Below are 19,098 nucleotides of genomic sequence, written 5' to 3'. Positions count from 1 at the left end.
ACCTAGCCAATTAATCATTTCGGGGGGGTAATGGAGGGTGAGATGTCAACGTTGTTGCGTGCTTTCGGGTGCAGCATGGATCGATCAGCAGCGACGTTCCGGGGGGACCAGCCCAGCCGGGGTACTACCCAACCCAACCCAACCCAATCTGAATAATTGTGAATCGGCACGGAGCAACGCTGCGCAGAATGGCCGAGCAGATGGAACCCAGTGGCACGGAAAAAGTTGGGTTTCGCGCGTTTGGGTGTCTGATCAGGACCGCTACCTAATCCGAGCATTGCGGCGTTGCATGGTTGGTGAGGGGGATGCATATGCTACTACAACTCTAGAAGCCTAGGTTTGGCCTTTCTAGTGTTACTACAACTCCGAGGAACTCTGGCAGTGCATGATTCCTTGGTATGGAACCACAGTACTTTAGGAGTGACAATCAAACTATACTTCTTTGTGGAGAATCTAGCAGTGAATTTAACCTAGTATGGGACCATCTGAATTGTGGAGAAATCCATCCAAATCACCATGGTTCGGTTTGATTTTACACTAAATCTTCAAAGTTCCTGAAAGAACTGTCCGAAGTTCACAAAATTCCGAGTGAACCAGACCAAAGGGATAAGGATTGGCATGTAATGGTCGAGGCCTTCACATGCAGAACAACGGCATAGTCAGATGCAATTTTGTCCGCAGTGCCGTTCATAACGCCAGTAGATTTTCTGGCAATTTGGCAACGAAGAGAGGATCTTGGAGGTTGCCACCGGGGACAGCTTTCTAGCTGGCCTTTCTGTAGCTTATGTATGAGCTTATCAGAGACTCCCGACAATAGATTGTCTTTTGCTATCATGAAACCTCGCAGGAAAGTCTGGGAGAAGCCAACGAGTCAATAGATGTGCATATGGTCTTCAACTGTTAATATGGATACAATGTTCTGTAGAAATCTGCCTGCCAAAAACTATACTGACCACTAGCGACAAGGACGACTTCAATGTGGGCCACTCCCCCAGATGGTGCGAGCAAGGAATACTAATCTACAGTACTATACCAGTACGACTCAGTAATGGCTAACTGGCTAATATTACACATCTTAACAGTGGCATTTACCAGCAGACAAGCACCTGGATAGTACTGCATGGGCAGTTTACGAGAACATGGTAAGTAAAGGATCTGACTAGGTATCTAAAGTTGGCCAAAACTGCAAAGCAATGAAGATTGTGGTGGTACTTCAACAAAGATGTTGTGATCGGTTTAGAAAGTGTTCCCTCGGAGGGAATAGCAAGTGCTAAAACGTGGAGATGAGGATCGAATCTTCAACCTGGAAATCATGTAACAGCAGTAATTGTTTCAATTGAAACATCTGCATATTTCTATCATTTTTTGGGTAAAACACCTCACATTTATGCAGCAACAGTAGTCATTGGTTACAAGACAATTTTTTTGGCTCTTAAGAGGTCAACCATTTGCAGTTTATTGCAGTATCATGCAGCATAGGGGATTGGGAGCACCACACTTATTGCATGATTAGAGGTTCTGTTAGTACTCTCCATCCCCTATAAGTTTCAGAAATTAAGAGCTTAGGTTCGATTGAAAATATTTGAAGAAAGATAATACTAAAAATTGATTATCGATCGACAATACTGACACTCCGAAAATTACGAACTCAGCAGAAAAATAAGGCAAAAGGGACCAGCTACTTGATGTCCCAACACAAACATATAGACACGAGACAAAAACAGAAGGGCCTCACCCCCACTTAGGACAGACAACTGTCGAGGCAACATGATCGATGCAGTGAATGAATTAGCAGCTTGCACCATTGTAGGAGTACTAGAAGTTAGGACACAACTGATGCAGTAATCTCTGGGGATGTCTGATGTTACTGAACGGCAACCAGAGCTGCAGCAGCAGGCGCCATTAACTATCAGTGCAACCATCTGTGATGCATATGGACGAGCCCAGGATACCACGCATGACCAAAACCCGCAGACAGCTGAGCTCATGAACAGAAACTTGTTATTGGGATTCCAGCCGATAACACACTCTTCTGAATGCCTTTTGTCTGCCAGCTTCTAACACCCTTAGTCCTGCCTGCCAAACATGTGTGAGTACGGTTAAGAATTAACTTGTATTCAATGATAGCCCTAATAGAATATAGAGTACATGAAAGAGTACAGAAAAATAACTCTAATAACATATACTTAAAAGATAAGAACTATATATTCCTAACCCCCCCCCCCTCCCCCCTCAAATGCAAGACATGCAATAGTGTTGCAGTTGAGAGAGTTGATACTAAGTACTAAACTTAGGCAATATAAAACTAATACATCCAAAATCTATCTCTTCAAAGCCATCGTAAAGTGGAGACTCGGTAATCCTGTCGAATCAAGCCGAAGAAGTGCAAAGTGAAAAACAGTAAAGTCGTGATAATGATAACAAAAGAATACCCATGGTTAAGAATCGCAACAAAGCGATGACGAGCAACAAAATGACAAACGAAATTGCCACTACAACTAAAAAAGACCAAGATGACAAAATAATGCATAAAACAATAATTACAAACAAAGCAATGACGAATAGCAAGACAACAAACAGAGTTGTCACTAAAGTTACGGAAAGGCCTAGATCTAGATAGCACGGTTGCATCAATAACGACAGGAAATGATTAGCTAAGCAAAGACGAAATTTAGCTAACCATGAAAGAAATTGATGGAGGAATATGGGGACTCGCACAATATAGATGAATTCAAAGAGAAAATAGACTTAGATGTGGACGCAGCGAAAGTAAAGACTAAAGAAAAATAGAGATCCTAACAAACAAGACTAGCAAGAGCAGCGGAAGAACAAAAGCTAATTTGAGCTCGAAGAAGCCAAGCAGTAGCCCAACATGTAGCAGGCTAGCAACAACAAGAGCAGCACCAAAGCTGTGTCACCACCAACCGAGTAGCCCATCATGTTCCATATGTGGCCCAAAAGCTCCTCTCATAATAGCAATAGACTCGGGCAATTTGCTAGCAGCTGCACGGGCCACACAGAACAGAGGGCAGAGCCAGCGGCGGCGGCCCAATAGTGAAGAGGTCCAAGGCACGACGGAGATTGGTCGAGCGACGCGACAAATCCTTCCATCGAGCGGCGCGATGGATCAAGACACGAGAGATCCATCGTGTCGCGCGGCGTGACAAATCCTTCCATCGAGCGACGCGACGGATCAAGACACGAGATCCATCGTGTCGAGCGGCACATGTGAGATCCGTCCTGCAATGTGGCGGCAGATATGTGACAACGTGCAGACCAACAGCACTGAAGGAGCAGGGCGGACCGAGCGGTTAACAACATTGGCGACGATGGACCCAGCCAGTGGTGCGGGGTAGGCGGATCCGACTGTGGGGAAGGCAGACCTGCCAGCATCAAAAGTGGACCTGACCGGCGACGACAAAGGCGGACAACTAGCCACACAAGGCGACGAACACGAGACGGTGCAGGATTGCCGTGTGGGGCGACAAGGAGAGCCCCAACCGGGGAAGGGGAGAGAGAGCAGATAGAAGAGAAGCCAACAGGCAGGTGGGCTAGATCGGGACGAGTTACGTCGTCCCAAAAGAAAAACCTAGCTCTGGTACCATGTTAGGAATATTAATTTGTATTCAATGATAACCCCAATGAGGAAATATATAGAGTAAATGAGAGAGAGTACAGAGAAATGACTCTAATAACCTAGAGTAAAGGATAAGGACTCTATATTTCTAACAAGTACCAACCAATGCTAACGTAGCTTGCATCCTGCAAATCCTAATCAATGCAGATGTTCAAGATTAACTGAGCTCTGTTCAATAGTAGGAGAAAATGCACCAGTCAGTCTTTTGGCTAGTCCCCACATTGTAAGGTTTGTGCACTCCTTTTGCATTGTAATGCAGTACAGAGCGTTGCCACCAAGATAACTGAATTGCTGACAAACACAATCAATAAATGGGTCACTGGCACTCATACAATGGGCTGCACTGCAGGACGCATGACAAATTGTCCAAGGTCCCACCTCCATGAAGTTACTGAACTGATGCTTCCAACTTGACAAACGCATACATCCAATTGCCAGCGAGCAAATAAGCTGAAAGTGGACAGCATCAGATATCGAACGCAGAGTGATTTCTAGTCTATAATTCACAGTTTGTGCCATTGTTTACCTACCAAAAAGGCATCAAGATCACCAAGTCTTGTTACAGTGGTCCACTATTTGGATGCCACAAATAACTATAAAACTGAATGTAGTATATTTGATGTGCATGCAGAATATTCACAGAAATGGTGCTGATTCGCTGTCAACATCATACGGGAAAATACAAAAAGGGTGGCATATTACTCAAAGCAGTCTAAGAGCAAAGACAACATAACTAGAAAAAAAAACTGACAGAATCAACCAAAATAAAATCACCAGGCTGTCACTAAAACTGCATTTGTGAAGTACAAGTTGTGGCGTGATTAGTGGATTAGTAATTGAGGGCCAACAGCTATAAGATTAGGATGGACTCATTAAAGGCTTCCTCAATCAGTTCAATTGTAATGCTAAGACTTCAGGTCAAACCTTAGCAAACTAAACAACCTTCACTTTTCACTGGAGTATATATTCAATGTCTTCCTGCAGATAAGCAGCAAGTGCAAGCACAATTGCAACACAAAGAAAATAATAAACTTGAAACCCAGGAAGAATAAACATGCATTTACTGACCGAACTATTTGGCTATAGAAATAGCGTCAGAATAGTAAGTGTGGGGACCTTTTATAGGACAATGGTTTGTCATTTAACCCCAGTTGAAGCCATGTACTCAAATTAAGAGAAAAACTACTGACCTGGAGAGCTGTTGCACACGTAATCTGGAATTCGGAAGACAAAAACGTAATTCCCCAGATGTCAAAAATAGAAGCTCAATGGATGCATTTAGGGGATTCATCACAAGAATCATCAAGCTTGTGCCTGTGCTGAAGTCCTCATTTCTCCAGGGGGATTAAATGGAAAGAAAGGATCTGAATTTATCATACGTGTTACCTTGGTGGACTACCAACTGCTGAGCAGCCCGACACCTAAAAATCTGATACAAACGTTTAGGGCTATTTAGTTTCCTGAAAGCGGGTCAGGCCTGGTTGAAAACTGAGCCTGGCACTTGGCATGCAAGGAAGTGTTGTTTTGTTGCTTGGTTTGGGTCAGCCTGGCCCTGGGGAGATGTTTGGTTGGCTGCACCGAGACAAACACGCTCTTAAATGATCAACTGAGCCAAATACATCACTACATTCAAGGCAATAGTTGTATAGCTGTATGCACGTGAAGCAGTAAGTATAGCTAAACATCAGAAAACTCACATGGAAAATGTAAATGATCTAATCAAAACATCTGAACATGCCCACTGGGAGATTAACCATTCTCTTGGTGCCTCCAAAATAAAATGTTTGGCAAAGTAGCTAAAGGTACTCAACTCAAAATAAAATGCTTGGGAAAGTAGCTGAGGCAATCAAATCAATTGTAAGTTGTAACCTAACTTTATCGGTAAAATTCAAGAAATCAGGAAGTATGATCTAAACATCGTTGGAGTAACAACAACAACAACGGATTTCTTTTGGGTTTCATCATTGGAGTAACATTGAAGGCAATTATGTAACATTCTTATATGCTACCTTTTTACATAATAAAACAGTCTCACTTCGATTATGGCGATGTATCACTAGCACCTACAGTTCTCTACTGTCAACACCTCACGGAAATTGTCAATAATTCATTTCACTGTAGTATGTACAAACAGCATAACCATCAAATAAATTTTCTCAAATAGGATTTCTGGCATGGCCAAGTCACCATTTCCATTGTAACAAAAAATATATAACAATGATAACAACACTAAATAAAAGTTTGGGGATCACTGATAAAATAACAGTTTACCGTCAGATCATCTAAAGGCTGACATTGACAGAGAAGCACTAGTTATTGTTTTCGGGCAGCAGTGGCAATGCATTTGCAGGAAATACTGCAGAAGGCGATCCTTGCGCCTTCTTCCTGAGCTGCTCTAGAAGCCTATGAGCTTCTCTGAGCTCCTCTGAGGAACCCGTGTCACAGGTTTTGTAAGCATCAACAACTTGTTCTTGAAAGTCCATAGCAAGCTTGTAACTGCATTCAAAGTAGTATTAAATGTAAAAACGGTCGGAAGGGTATCGATGGTGTATAAAAATAGTCACTCTACAAGGAACCATGCTCACATGCCCAAAAAACATGCTGCATTCAGTTGTGTATATGAATTGGCATTAGCTAGCGAAAAGCCAGTGCTCAACCAAGTGCACATGCTGATATGCGCATACAACTAAAAATGTGAGGATAATTATCGAAAATATAAGAAAATGTTGGGACAATTCATGCAGCATCTAGACCATGGTTGTTACGGCGGCGTGGCGAGGCGTGGCGACCTACCACCTTCACAACTTTACAGCGACGTGGCGCGTGGCGTGGCGATGCCATACACACGTGGCGAATACACACATTATAGTCTAGAGTATTAGCAAATGACAATGTAAATATAGCTCGACAATTATAGAGCTAGAGCAAACTTATCTACTTCTGCAAGTGCCAAGTGCAAAATGCAAAGTGCAAGTGCTGACATATCTACTTCAACACTTCTGCTAGTGCAATGTGTTATCACTGATCAGCTACCAGCAGTGCAAGTGCAAGTGAGAAGTGAGAGGAGAGAGCACATGTACAGAGCACATCAGCACACATGTACAGTGCACATCAGCAGTCAGCACACAGCAGAGAGAAGTGAGAGGAGAGAGAGCAACGACCAATCGGACGCAGGGCTGGCGGAGGGCAGCTGGAGCAGAGGGGAGTCGGCGGACTTCCAAGCGGGGGCGGCGGAGAGGAGCAGGCCGACGACTTCCAGGCGGGGGCGGCGGAGACGGGCAGGTTGACGGCTTCCAGGCGGGGGCGGCAGAGACGGGCAGGTTGACGGCTTCCAGGCGGGGCGGCGGACTTCCAGGCGGGCCGACGGAGACGGGCAGGCGGACGAATCTGAGGGCGACGAGGAGCACGGACAGCGCGCGGTCTCGGAGACGGCGGATGACGCGCGATCTCGGCAGCGGCGGCGAGGAAAAAGTATGGAAGTCCGCCTCCCTCTCAGACCCACTCGATCTCTCCTCCCCTTCTAATCCCCTCCGCCTAGCCAGTATGGCGCCCGCCACACGAAAAATGGACACCGCACGGTGCCATATCGGCGCCACGGCGACGCCATGCCGATATGGCGGACGCCATAGACGCCGGCGCTGTGGCGTCGCCGTGGCGAGGCCCAAAATACCGCCACACCGCCATATCGTCGTTATGGCGACGATATGGCGACGCCATGATAACCATGATCTAGACTACCATATGCATGTGCTAAAACAGGGGAAATTCAACTCCACAGCACATCGATAGTTTCAGGAAAAAAATCAAACATAAAAAACAAGAAGAATTGTTTACAGATAAATCAGCAAATATCACAATAACACAGTTTCCGGATCATCTCTTAATATATTGGATTTGAAAAGATAGGGTAAAATCCATCCTCATATGTATGTAAATCGTGATAGATTGTGATAAAAACCGATCAGTTAATCACTTTTACCAATTTTAAACTCTACTCAATCATTCTACTGCAATATATAAGTACTAAGTCCATACGACCCTTACTACCACAGGGATTAACAGCTAATGCAGATAATGACCTAATGTACCTGAACATAAGTGTCACTAGAACATAACTTGCTCAATTAATTCCTATAGGACAGTCATATATTGCTCAACATAATGTTTGCATAATATTTATGATGTTTTCAGAGAAATATCGTAGTGTTGCCCAGTTTGTTCCAGGAACATAACAGGATGGGAGCATTGTAATTAACTGAACATAAGGCCCATTGGAAAACTACAAGTTTTTTCATTTCCACCACCGGTTATACGTAGGTGTCCCCGAGATCATTAACAGCTTGGCAGCCAAGGTTTCCACAATGCCACATTTATTTGATTAATGGACACATAGCACAACTTACAGGCAACTGTAGAGTACTAGGATAGCATGTCTATATCATTACAAAAATATACCTCAATGATGCAAAGTCAAAACATAAACAGGTTGGAAGAAACTACCTCCCCATCAGCCCATATGCGTTTGCAAGGAACTGGTTTGTGTCAATGGAGTCCTCATGTGTTGGCCCGAATGCAGCATCAGTAATATCCTTTGCAAGAGTGAGGAACTTCACAGCTGATTGATGTTGGTCCATTTCAAGATAAGCCTGCCCCAAATGCTTATAAGCAAAACCTAACCCAAAGTGCTTGGGTCCAAAGCAATTCTTCAATTTGTCAACTGCACTCTCCAGATAGGGAACAGCCTCAGCAATTCTTTTCGTAAGCAGGAGGAGCCACCCCATCCTTGCTGAGATGCTGCCTTCAATGTGCTGCATCTCTGAAGCACCCTCAAGAAGCACAAGTGTTTTCTTCATCAAGCTCAAAGACATTTCAAATTCTGCCATTGACTCATACAACATCGATATCTCAGCATATGCCTCAGCAGCCCGCCCAGGGTTCATGGAATCCTTTGTGTCCATAATCCCACGAGCAATCTCCACGCACCGTTTTGAGTCCCCAAACCTCTCCTGAAAGCTCAAGATCTTCGCCATAGTGACATATGCCAGCGCACGTTCCTCGCTCTCCTTGTCGGCCCGCTGCATCACCCTCTTAAGGTCATTCATTGCCTCCTCTGATCTCCCCAACAAAATACGCACGTTGGCCCCATCAATTTCGACCTGAGAAAGCTCCACATCCAATCCCAATCTCTCATAGACCATCCTAATGAGTTCAATTTGCTCCAGTGCCTCCTCATTGCGACCTAACCCAGTATACACAACCGTGAGAAGCCGCCGGACCTTAGCCACCTCTGTTGCGTCGTCACCAAACCGCCCCTCAGCAATCTCCAACGCCTTCAAACACAATGGCAGCGCCTTGTCAAAGTCCAGTACGCCCGCATAGGCCTCGGCGACGTCCCTGTAGGTGTCCCCTAGCTCCACGCTCCGTTCCTCCAGGAACCTGCACTTCAGTTCCAGCGCGCGCCTGAGGTCGCCCACCGCGTCCCACCGGCGCCCCACGGCCGTCTTCGTGCGCGCTAGCTGCTCGTGCACGGCGGCGCCCACCGCCGCCACCTCAGGGTCCCCGCGCCGTGCGCCTCTCAGGTAATCAACGATCTCCTCTGCGGCGCCGAGGGACTCGAGCCCGTCGCTGAAGCGGCCGATACGGGAGGCGGCGGCGCCGGCGAGGCGGAGGGAGCGCGCGACGGGGAGCGACCACCCGCCGTGGGACTCCTGCAGCGGGGCGAGCGCCTTGAGGGCGAGTTGGAGGGCTTGCTGGTGGTCGCCCGCGGACTCCTGGAGCTCGGCGGCCTCCAGGAAGCCGAGGCCCACGGGCTTGGCTGTCGGCGCCGCTTCGGGAGCAGCGCCCGGGCTTAGGGTTTGGGTGGAGAAGGGGAGGAGGCGGGGGCGTGAGTGGGGGCGGGGAGGTGGCGTGTAGAGCAGCGATAGGGGGGCTCGGTGGCGGAGGAGGGGCCTGGAGAGGGAGGCGAGGAGGAAGAGGGATTTCGGGAGCCGCCGCATCGCCGGGGTTTAGCGGTTGGGATGGCGTGAGGAGGGGTTTAGCCGCCTTGCGCACGCATTGGAGCGGACAGATGGAAATGGCTAATTAGGGATGGAACGGACAGGAACAACGGGAAAATCTCTAATCTCTATGTCTATTGGTTAAAAAATCTCTAACATAGTGATTAGTTCTTAATAGGTAGTACGTCCTATCTTTCCTTGCGTTTGCTCCCGGCGCTGCTTGCGCTAAGACGTCCGATGTAAAACTCTCTATCAGACGCTTCCGACGTTCCATTGTAATATCGAAAGACCATGTCTGTATAACGTCCGCAACATAAAAAAACGCGCATCAAAATAGTTCAATACTATCTGATTTTAGAGAAACTCTCACTGTAATATCACATTATGTTTCATGCAACATCTTAGATAAATTAGATTAACAATAAATTAGTTCTGCAACAAATTGAAAAATACTGATGCAACAATTGAAAATAACTACTGCAACAGATTGATTTATTCATTGCAAGATGGGCATTATAAAGAGAAAATATATAACAAATACGAATCATGGATGCAACAAGTGCAGTGAACTATTACAACAAAAACTCAAAAAGCATGACTTGTTGCAATATTGAAAATCATCAAAAACACACCAAAATTAGCATTGCAACATTTGAAAAGCATTGCTGAAATAACTTAATGTACCTGTTGTAATATGGACATATCGCCAAATTATAAATCCCGAACTCATCAGGTTCGGTACGAGAGAGATCGGCTCCTCTCCGATACTCTTCTCCCCAGGAAGCGGCTCATCAAATCATGTCGCTGGATCGAGCTCCACTCCATCCAAACCGATGCGTGTCACTAGGATAGCTCCTTATTTACCAAATCAATACCCTACCATCGGGATCGAGCTCCTAGCTGCCTAAATTGACATCCTATCGTCGGGATCAAGCTCTCTGCCACCCAAATCGCCACCCTATCATCAAGATCGAGCTCCTCTCGTCCCGAGTCGATGCCCTATTGTCGGTATCTAACCTCCTCCTCACGGGATCGAGCTCCTCCATTGAGATGGGGCTGGATGCGGACCTGAGCGAGAGGCATGATAGGAGCGAATAGGAAAAGAAGCTCAAGAGAGGAGTGACAAGCGAATCGAGCGGGGAACATGACGAGAGAGAGGTAGAAGCCACAAAACGGGTGGTAAGCTATGGTAAATGAAACGCTAAACAAGTGGTTGAGACAGGCATCCAATTATTTTAGTTCATCGGACGTCAGTTTAGGAGCATTCCATCTATTCTAAGTATCTCCTCCCTCAATTGTTGCCCCAAAATTATTAAATTAGGATCACTGTCTCAGATAATATTTCAATAGCACATTTGTATCACCGGGTTCAACCGCTTGCAATTAACTGGATACAGATTCATAGAAATTTTAGAAAAGGCTGGTAGAAATAAAAACAAAAACTAAATCATAATTGTCGTTCAATAAACATCTCATTTGTATTAGAAATTAGCAAATAAGATTGAGACAAAATAGACCTATAGGCTCAACACACTGCAATATTTTTTACTGCATATGCAGCATCCGAAAATTACATCTGCAACAAATTTGATTCAACTACACACAGTTCTTGGCAAAGGATGGTGGAGCTATGTGTGCACTGGAGCCGTTTCGTTCCATCAACTGCGGTATATGACACGTCCGAGCGATAATCGCTCGTATCGGACGTAAGAGCCTAAGCATTATCGTTTACTCCCTCTGTTAAAATCAGCGTCGATAGATGAGGCCCATGCCGAGCTCTTTGCCTCCGGTTCCATCTCCCCGAGCTCGATCCTATCCTCCTCCCCCAACCTCTGCGCCTTCCATCATTCGCCTGCCCGCATCTTCGTCTGCCCGCCCACACACACGCATGGCCACTTGGCCACCCGCCCCCATCGCATGCACGCATCGTCCACATGGGCACTCACAAAATATCGAGCGGTCGCACTCCTCTGGCCTGATCTCAACGCCGCCCCATCAGGCTCCTCCCCTTGCTCATATCCATATCGTCGATCTGGGAGGTGAGGCGTTGAGACACTCAGTTCGGAAGGGAATGGCTTCGATTCAGGCAAGGGGGCTTTATTTTGATGATGAGGAGTTCGATTCGCATCGCGATGCGCTCAATCCGGGAGAGGATGGCAGCAGTTCGAGCGTGGGGGATTGATTTTGACGATGAAGAGTTTGGTCTGTGACACGAATTGATCGATCGGATGTGAAGGCGTCGATTCGATGGGGGATCCATCTATGCCTGAACCTTGATCCTGGACGCCGCCAGACCCCTGTCAAGTCGGAAGAGGTGGAAACGGGATCCCCTCTCTCTCAACATTCCTCCAGTATTTCTCCCTACTGATTGATTTCAGCAAAAGATTGCGTTTTTTCCTTCTTTTCTTGTCGTCGCTAGCAAAGCAAATTCGATTTTGTTCCATTTGTCTGATCTGCACACTAGCCATGGTTGCGCCGCCCTACAAAGCTTTGCTCATCGCCACCAACAACATCCAGGTGCGCTGCACTCTCTCTCTCTCTTTTGAACCAGACTCCTCTCGTGGGGTGTTAAAAAATTGTATAAGACTTTGGTTATCAGGGGGCAAAATACATGCTATTCGTTTTCATCTATGGGTGTACAGGCTGTTTCTAATAAGTTGATTGGATAAAACAAAGTTTTGTTCCTGTTTCGAAATTAACTGATTGATCTATCACTTCTTTTGTTGTTTGTGGCTAAGATAATGCAGGTTGCTGCTAAAAAGAGGTTGATTGAGGTCGATTATGGAGAGTTTTCCACTGATGAAAAGAAATAAAATGAAAGGTATGTTCTTCTCTCCGGTTACATGACTAATAGTGTTCTGTTTTTACTAAAATAGTTCATACGTATTCATATAGAGTTGTAGACTAATTCAAGAAGTGTTACAAATATGCATCATCAATGCATGGTCTTCCGGCGGATGCTCTGAATCATTTTTTCTTTTTTCTGTTTGCATATGCTTGTTGTTTGTACTAAAGAAATTAGTATGAAAGAAAACACGCTAGAACACAAATCAAGGAAAAGAAATTAGTATAAAGGATGACTATACATGTTGTATTAGAACTACTAGACTATAAGTACTATTCATCAGAGTATATCGGCACGTCAAAAAAATGCAGTTATTTCTTTCTTTTGTTTTTTTTTCCTAGGTTTTGGTTACCGATTACAACGATTGGATACGGTTGGCCAGCACTGCACTCCTAGCTGTTCAAGTGATGTTCTTTTGTATGTATCAAAAAAAAATAAAGTTCTTTCTTTTGTTTTTTCTTAGGTTTTGGTTGCTGATTACAACGATTGGATACAGTTAGCCAGCACTGCACTCCTGGCTGTTGTTTATTGTTTTCGTGATGTTCTTTTGTAGGTATCAAATTATGATTAAGTTGTAATTTGTGTTTTTTTAACGTACGGACACACATCTAGTCTTTTTTATTTTTACTAGTACGATGTATTTATATTTTGAACGGTTGTTCTGCTATAACAATAACGTGAAACAAGGAAAATAAATATGATAAAATTAAAGTTCTTTCTTTTGTTTTGTCGCTGATTAGAACGATTGGATACGTTTAGCCAGCACCTGCACTCCTGTCTGTTGTTTATTGTTTTCGTGATGTTCTTTTGTAGGTATCAAATTATGATTGAGTTGCAATTTATATTTTTGTTGTAACGCACGGACACTCATCTAATCATTTTTATTTTTAGTCTCAATTGAAAAACAATCAACATATTGTGACTCGAGTATTCGATATAATATACAGTCACATAAAGACTAGTGTTAGAGGTAGCGTAGGCGCAGGAGTTTGAACGACATTGATAGGTGTAGGGATCAGTGACGTTCTAATAGAGAGTGAATTAGGATATTTAAAACTATTTTGGCCATAAAAATAATATAAAATAAATATATATTAATTTCTATCTAAATGTATTTTAGATTTATCTAGTGTATTTACTCTACTGATCAAAACACTTGCAATCTATCTAAGAAGGTAAATTGCAAGTAAATAATACGGCAACGTAAATAAGATAGAGAGAGCAAACTCGGCACAAGGATTTTTTTCTATAGTATCGATGACATGAATGCCACATCTAGTCTACGTTGGAGCTCCACAAAAGATATGCTCCCGGTCGGCACCCGATCACGGCTCTTGAGCTATCAAGTCACAAAGACAAGACCTCCACCCAGATGAGTCACCAAGACAAGATCTCACTACTAGCCTCTCTTCTGGTTTCTCGCTGTCATGATCACTTCGGAGTTTGAGCTACCAAGGCAAGGGTCTTCGCGTCCCCGTACACGTGTCTTGCCGCCGCTACACACTAAATCAAAGGGTCAATAAGTTAACAATGAGTCACCAAGACTCTAAGGTATCGGCGTACCTATTGGTGCACGGTTGGATCACTTCTTGATCTACTCTCTAGGTAGCAATTACCAGCAACACTCTCTAGACCTATAAGCACTAATTATTCTCTAATCTTGTACTTAATTTACCTTGGATGATCACTTTAAGCACTTTGGTGGCTTAGATGTCTTCTCAGGTGTATATGATCTTCTCTGAATTTCAGTTGCATGCCTCTATTTCAAATAACTAAGCGAAGGGGTATTTATAGCCTCAAACCTGCACGCTAATCGTTAACCCAATGGCTTTAGAAAGTTGTTAACACCGGATGATCCAGTGAGAACAATAGTACTAACACCGGATGATTCGGTGAGTACATTCTCACAAACTAGCCGTTGAAACCCCACTCAAACCACTGTGAACGTCGGACACTCCGATGTATACTGCAATATCATCACCAGACACTCCGGTGAGTATACCTTAGCCATCCGAGTTAACATATTCTCTGTGTAAATTGCTCTGGTGCCTTCTCTGGTGCTTATCAATTTATCATCTGGTGAGTAATCCTCAGCCATTCGAGCCAAATGCAACCATGTCTGAAAAATATGCTCCGGTGTACACATGACTTCATCACCGGACCATCCGATGGCTTGAGCTTGGCCTGCCTCTTTGTATTGTTCTTATCCGGTGTATTTGTCCGCTGTACTATTGCTTCATCACCGGATTATCTGATGCCTTCAAAATCTTCTGTCTAGAACCAAATACTTTGATGTATTGCTTGTCAAACACTGGATCATCCGGTCAGTTGATCTTCAACTTCAACTCTTGAAACTGCCTCTGTTGGAATTGCTCCGATGCTTCTGCCATTTGACACCGGATCATCCGGTGAGGGAAAATTGTTTCTGTCTATATGCACTGTTCATTGTCTGGTGTGTGCAACACATTCAACATCGGACCATCCAGTGAGTTCATTTCTCCTGGGACTTTTTTAAATTCAACCAAGCTTTATCCCGACTTCGATGGTTTCTTCATGTATTGCAACCATGAAACATACTAATATATATTTTTAGCAAACATATTAGTCTCATTGACTATATTATCATTAATCACTAAAATCACAAATATGATATAATAGAGCCATTTTTACTGCAATAGGTCGGTAGCTAACAGAGACCGGACCATTAGGATATGGATGAACTTTAAGATAGGGGTGATATTTGAGCTAGCCGGCTGTGTTTAGCCTGCGAGCTACATTTTAATTTATGAAATTTGATCTTAATTGAAAACATAAAAATTCTCAATTAAAAATAAGATACCGATAATTCGATCATGAGAACAACAAGCCATTTTCATCCCATTTCCATATAAATCCTAAAAATAGAAAAAGGTAAAAAAAAAAGTCCAAAAACTCCTATAGCGTGCTCGTCTGCGAGAAGGCTAATTCCCTTGCAGTCAACAGGTAAGTTCCTCTCCCTTCCTCGGTTCCTCCCCTTTCCACTTCCATCAGAAAATTTACAATTTCAATACGGTTGAAAAATGATCCTAATATAGATCACTAGCTTCTGTACAGTGGTAACTCTACCCTGCAGAGGATCCCAGTCCGCTGAACACAACCAGAACGGCGCGGTCGCCTATCCGTCGTGATTAGTGGCTGCTCACGGGTCACGGCTCAGTGGCTGCCGCCGACATTGAATCGCGAAACTCGCTGCAACACTACAGACGCTGCAACCTTCTTAGATTATTATTATTCCCGAGAGGTCGAGAGCAAAGTAAATATAATGCGATCTTTCTCAGAGCGCTACTAATCAGCACGAGATCTTTATCACCCTCAGGTTATATTCGAAAGTCATTTTGCAGTATCTTGTGTCAGTCAAACAACGTCCATGTATATATATCAGCCAATACATCTTCGCAGGAATGCCGTATCCGCCAGCAGAGACGTACGCAGGATATGCTCCCGCTTTTCCAGTGGACCGATGCTGAAGAACCATGCAACGCTTTGGTCCTCACAAACGATACGAAGCGAATGGAATGGTCATGCGTGTTGCCCATATCTGCGGTTCTCTTCGCGGCGCTCCTTTTTTTCTCATCAGGCTTTACGCATAGGAAATGACACTAACGCTCGCATCTTCTTCAGGAAACGGAACGACCCATCTGTCCGCGCCCAATGCAGCATGTACTGCAAATGGTGTGCAGAATTCTCTGTCCCGGGACCAATCCGGAGGAACAGATTCACCCGGCCGGCTGGGGACCGATCCCATGCAATGCAGACCGGCACGGCTATGATCCAACGGCAGGAGCAGAACAGTGAGGAGATAAACAAGACAGAGTGCCAATTGATTTGTGGCACACTATGCCTACCTGGAGGCCACATTCTCCGAACCCACTACTGATGTTCACATATGAGACTATATGGCCAACGGTTTTTCTTCGGCGATGAAAATCTCGTCGTAAAGGAATTTTCGTTCACTTCAGCGTTTTAATATTTTTACTTTACGGTTTCTGTCACGAAGTAATTTCTAACATCATTCCTTTCAGAATGAAATTCTCTCTCCTTTTATTTCACGATTCTCTTCGAAAAAAAATTGTTGGAGATGAGAGAAAATAAATTAAAAAAGTAATGAAATAAAAAAATATGATTGGAGATGATCTGATGACTAACTTTTGCACAAAAGCTAGCATAGTCGTCGAAACGAAATTCTTGCAAGGCACCGTATTGCGCAAAAAGCGACGCAGCAATCCGAAAGGGGCCATACTGTGATCCGGTTAGGTGACATGCGTGCGCACGTATCGGTCTCTTTTTTCCGTTAAAGAGGCCTACACTCCTCAGCTACTGAACAGCGCCTACGGAGTGAACGTATCGTTTTCTGAACGGCCAGTAATCAACTGTTCCTGCAGTGGAAATGGCGAGCGGAAACAAACTTCGACCTGCAAAAGGAATAGGTGAATTCTTGACCGCACACTGGAATTTACAGAGTGAAGCAATCAGTGCCCACAAGTTTTTTAGGGAATCAGTGACCACAAGCTAAAGTGAGATCAAAAGAAGTGGTTGCTACATTTGAGATTCTAGGTGATTAGAGTGATAACAGAAGGATAGCTAGCTCAACTGGGCTCAAGCTTTAAGCAAATGGCCACTTCATTCAAGCACTGATGAGCAATTGAGCATAAAGCTTTTGCTTTTTGTCCGTGCTAGTGTTCTGGCTTTGCCATTTTGCTTTGAAATATTTGTTTTCTGAAAGTCAGCATTTAGCGACGGTAGACACTTGTGGGATTCTTGTATCCACTTTCATTATTGTTCTCTGCACTACAGCTCAGGTAGCAGCACAATGCTGGAATGAGCCAAGAGGAGAGCATCAAGCAGGACAAAGCATCACTCAGGCTGCCAGGGGAATGCTAGTCTCACAAAGTGTTCCGATTGCATGTTGAGACACTTCAGAAAGGAATGTAGCAACAGTTTCACACTAGCTTCATGAATATAAATATTTTTTGGAAAGGACTTCATGAATATTTCAATTAAGTTGCTGAAGCGTTTCTAGTTTATTTCTTGCCTCAGACATGAGGGTGGGAGACCTGCGCCAAGTAACCTGCACATGCTAGAACCTTCTTTTGCTTACTTGGGTGTTTGAAAGAAAAAAAAAATTGATACATCCAAATGTCCAACGATGAGAAACTAAGTTAAAATATGTTTTGATTTATATGTGATGAATGAAGATTATTGTTTTGGTTTGATGATTTGTTGGTTTCCATAAACATGTTTATATATTATAATTATGATTATGACTAACCAACATTGCAGAGAGAAATAAAGTTATATTGTTTTGTCTTTGTGTCAGAAAAATTATACACGTAGGATGATCTGGCGCTCAGAAATTGAATATGTCGGATGGTCTGGCATTCAGAAGGATTTCACGTCAGAGCATTTCAACCCAGAAGAAAAAGTTAAAGTACACGCCGGATGGTCCGGCGTTGGGTAGTAGTGCACGCTAGAGCATTTGTTCCAGAGATATTGCAGATCGACCCTAGTGGATTTGCACTTACTGGACGATCTGTCGATGGGGTGAAATGGACACCGGACTAATATTTGTATAGAGGTTGCAAAATAGGTGATTTGGTGAGTTGAACTCGCCGGATAGTCTGACGCTTAGGAGGAGTGAACACCGAAACATCTGGCGTTCACATTTTCTTAAAATGTGCTTTCGACTGAGGATTTTGATTATGAGTAATCTATAATAGGGTTACAGATATATGTTTGTTTGTTTCATGTTGTGCAGGTGATGGATGTGACTTGACGATCGATTGTGGGATGATTGAGGCTAAACGGGGTGCTTGGTGCCAAACGGTTAAGGAGGCCAAACGGAGTTAAGGGTGATCCTAGCTGTGCACAAGGAGGTCAAGCAAAACATGAGAAGATGGATAAAGACGACGTGCTGATAAAGTTAAACGAAAAAGATACCGGTGCAAGTGACAAGACAGCCAAAGGGATCGAAAGTAGAAGAAACTTGCCAGTGGTCAAGATCGTAAGTTGGAGTACACGTGCCGACATCGGGATGCTTGTTTGAGTTGAAAACAAGTGACAGTAAGTCACGCTTTGAGAAGCGTGCAAGGCGATTTTGCGGTTTGGCCTCAAAACCGTGGAAGGATAAAGTGCACGTGGCATCATCGTGGAGCTTGCGTCGAGGCGGAGTTAAATCGTGAAGGTGTCACGGTCGTCCGATGGATAGAGGATAAAACAGATAAAAATAGCTTCAATGATAAATAGGAGTGTACTACAAGAGAGAGGTATCTGAGAAATAAGAAAAGTTGATATCTAAGAAAGCTTTCAAGGCCTATAAATAGACGAGTAAGGCTATTGGGAGAGTGTGGGCTAGCCATATGAGAGCTTTGTACTAGGATTTTAAAGGAAAAGAAGACATGAGAGCTTAGACTTTGTAATAGATTGAATTTTTTGTTAGTAAAATATCTTGTAATATGCCAAAAAAAGATTGACCTTTGCAAGAAATGAAATGTTTTCTCCGATACTTATGTTTATCTCTTTCTAGTTTTATTCTATTGGCTCTTACTTTGTTACGATTTTTTTCTTTTTGATTGTGATTTTCG

At 44.0% G+C, this 19,098-nt stretch overlaps 1 protein-coding gene and 1 long non-coding RNA gene across 8 annotated transcripts; one reads left to right on the top strand and one right to left on the bottom strand.

The window, feature by feature from the left end:
• Positions 1–1,404: 1,404 nt before the first annotated feature.
• On the bottom strand, positions 1,405–9,705 carry LOC133911601 (uncharacterized). 6 transcript variants are annotated; one of them, XR_009908668.1, is made up of 4 exons: positions 8,138–9,705; positions 5,909–6,133; positions 4,828–5,209; positions 1,405–2,076 (listed from the first exon to the last, which is right to left on the bottom strand). XR_009908668.1 is itself a non-coding variant. In XM_062353917.1 (3 exons), exons 1-2 carry the CDS (start codon positions 9,631–9,633, stop codon positions 5,947–5,949), a joined length of 1,683 nt encoding a protein of 560 aa, XP_062209901.1. In that variant the 5' UTR covers positions 9,634–9,705; the 3' UTR covers positions 1,417–2,076; positions 5,909–5,946. The 6 variants fall into 6 exon arrangements, 4 of the variants coding, with proteins under 4 accessions (XP_062209901.1, XP_062209903.1, XP_062209902.1 ...); XR_009908669.1 differs by lacking the exon at positions 4,828–5,209 and adding an exon at positions 3,832–4,087 and having other exon boundaries at positions 1,407–2,076; XM_062353917.1 differs by lacking the exon at positions 4,828–5,209 and having other exon boundaries at positions 1,417–2,076.
• Positions 9,706–11,271: 1,566 nt separating this feature from the next.
• On the top strand, positions 11,272–13,076 carry LOC133910889 (uncharacterized). Of its 2 annotated transcripts, none has more exons than XR_009908559.1 (3): positions 11,272–11,947; positions 12,372–12,454; positions 12,820–13,076. It is a non-coding gene; the product is annotated as an uncharacterized LOC133910889 (long non-coding RNA). The 2 variants fall into 2 exon arrangements; XR_009908560.1 differs by having other exon boundaries at positions 12,942–13,069.
• Positions 13,077–19,098: the final 6,022 nt, after the last annotated feature.

The sequence above is a fragment of the Phragmites australis genome, chromosome 3 (assembly GCF_958298935.1).
Source record: "Phragmites australis chromosome 3, lpPhrAust1.1, whole genome shotgun sequence".
Classification (NCBI taxonomy): domain Eukaryota; kingdom Viridiplantae; phylum Streptophyta; class Magnoliopsida; order Poales; family Poaceae; genus Phragmites; species Phragmites australis.
This window is presented reverse-complemented; position numbering and strand designations above follow the sequence as displayed.

Bases quoted from the DNA above. Each gene is read 5' to 3' on its own strand.
- LOC133911601 (XM_062353917.1), bottom strand. From the start codon at position 9,633: ATGCGGCGGCTCCCGAAATCCCTCTTCCTCCTCGCCTCCCTCTCCAGG. The intron at 6,134-8,137 runs GTAGTTTCTTCC...CTTTGAATGCAG, and splicing joins GCATATGGGCTGATGGGGAG to TTACAAGCTTGCTATGGACT.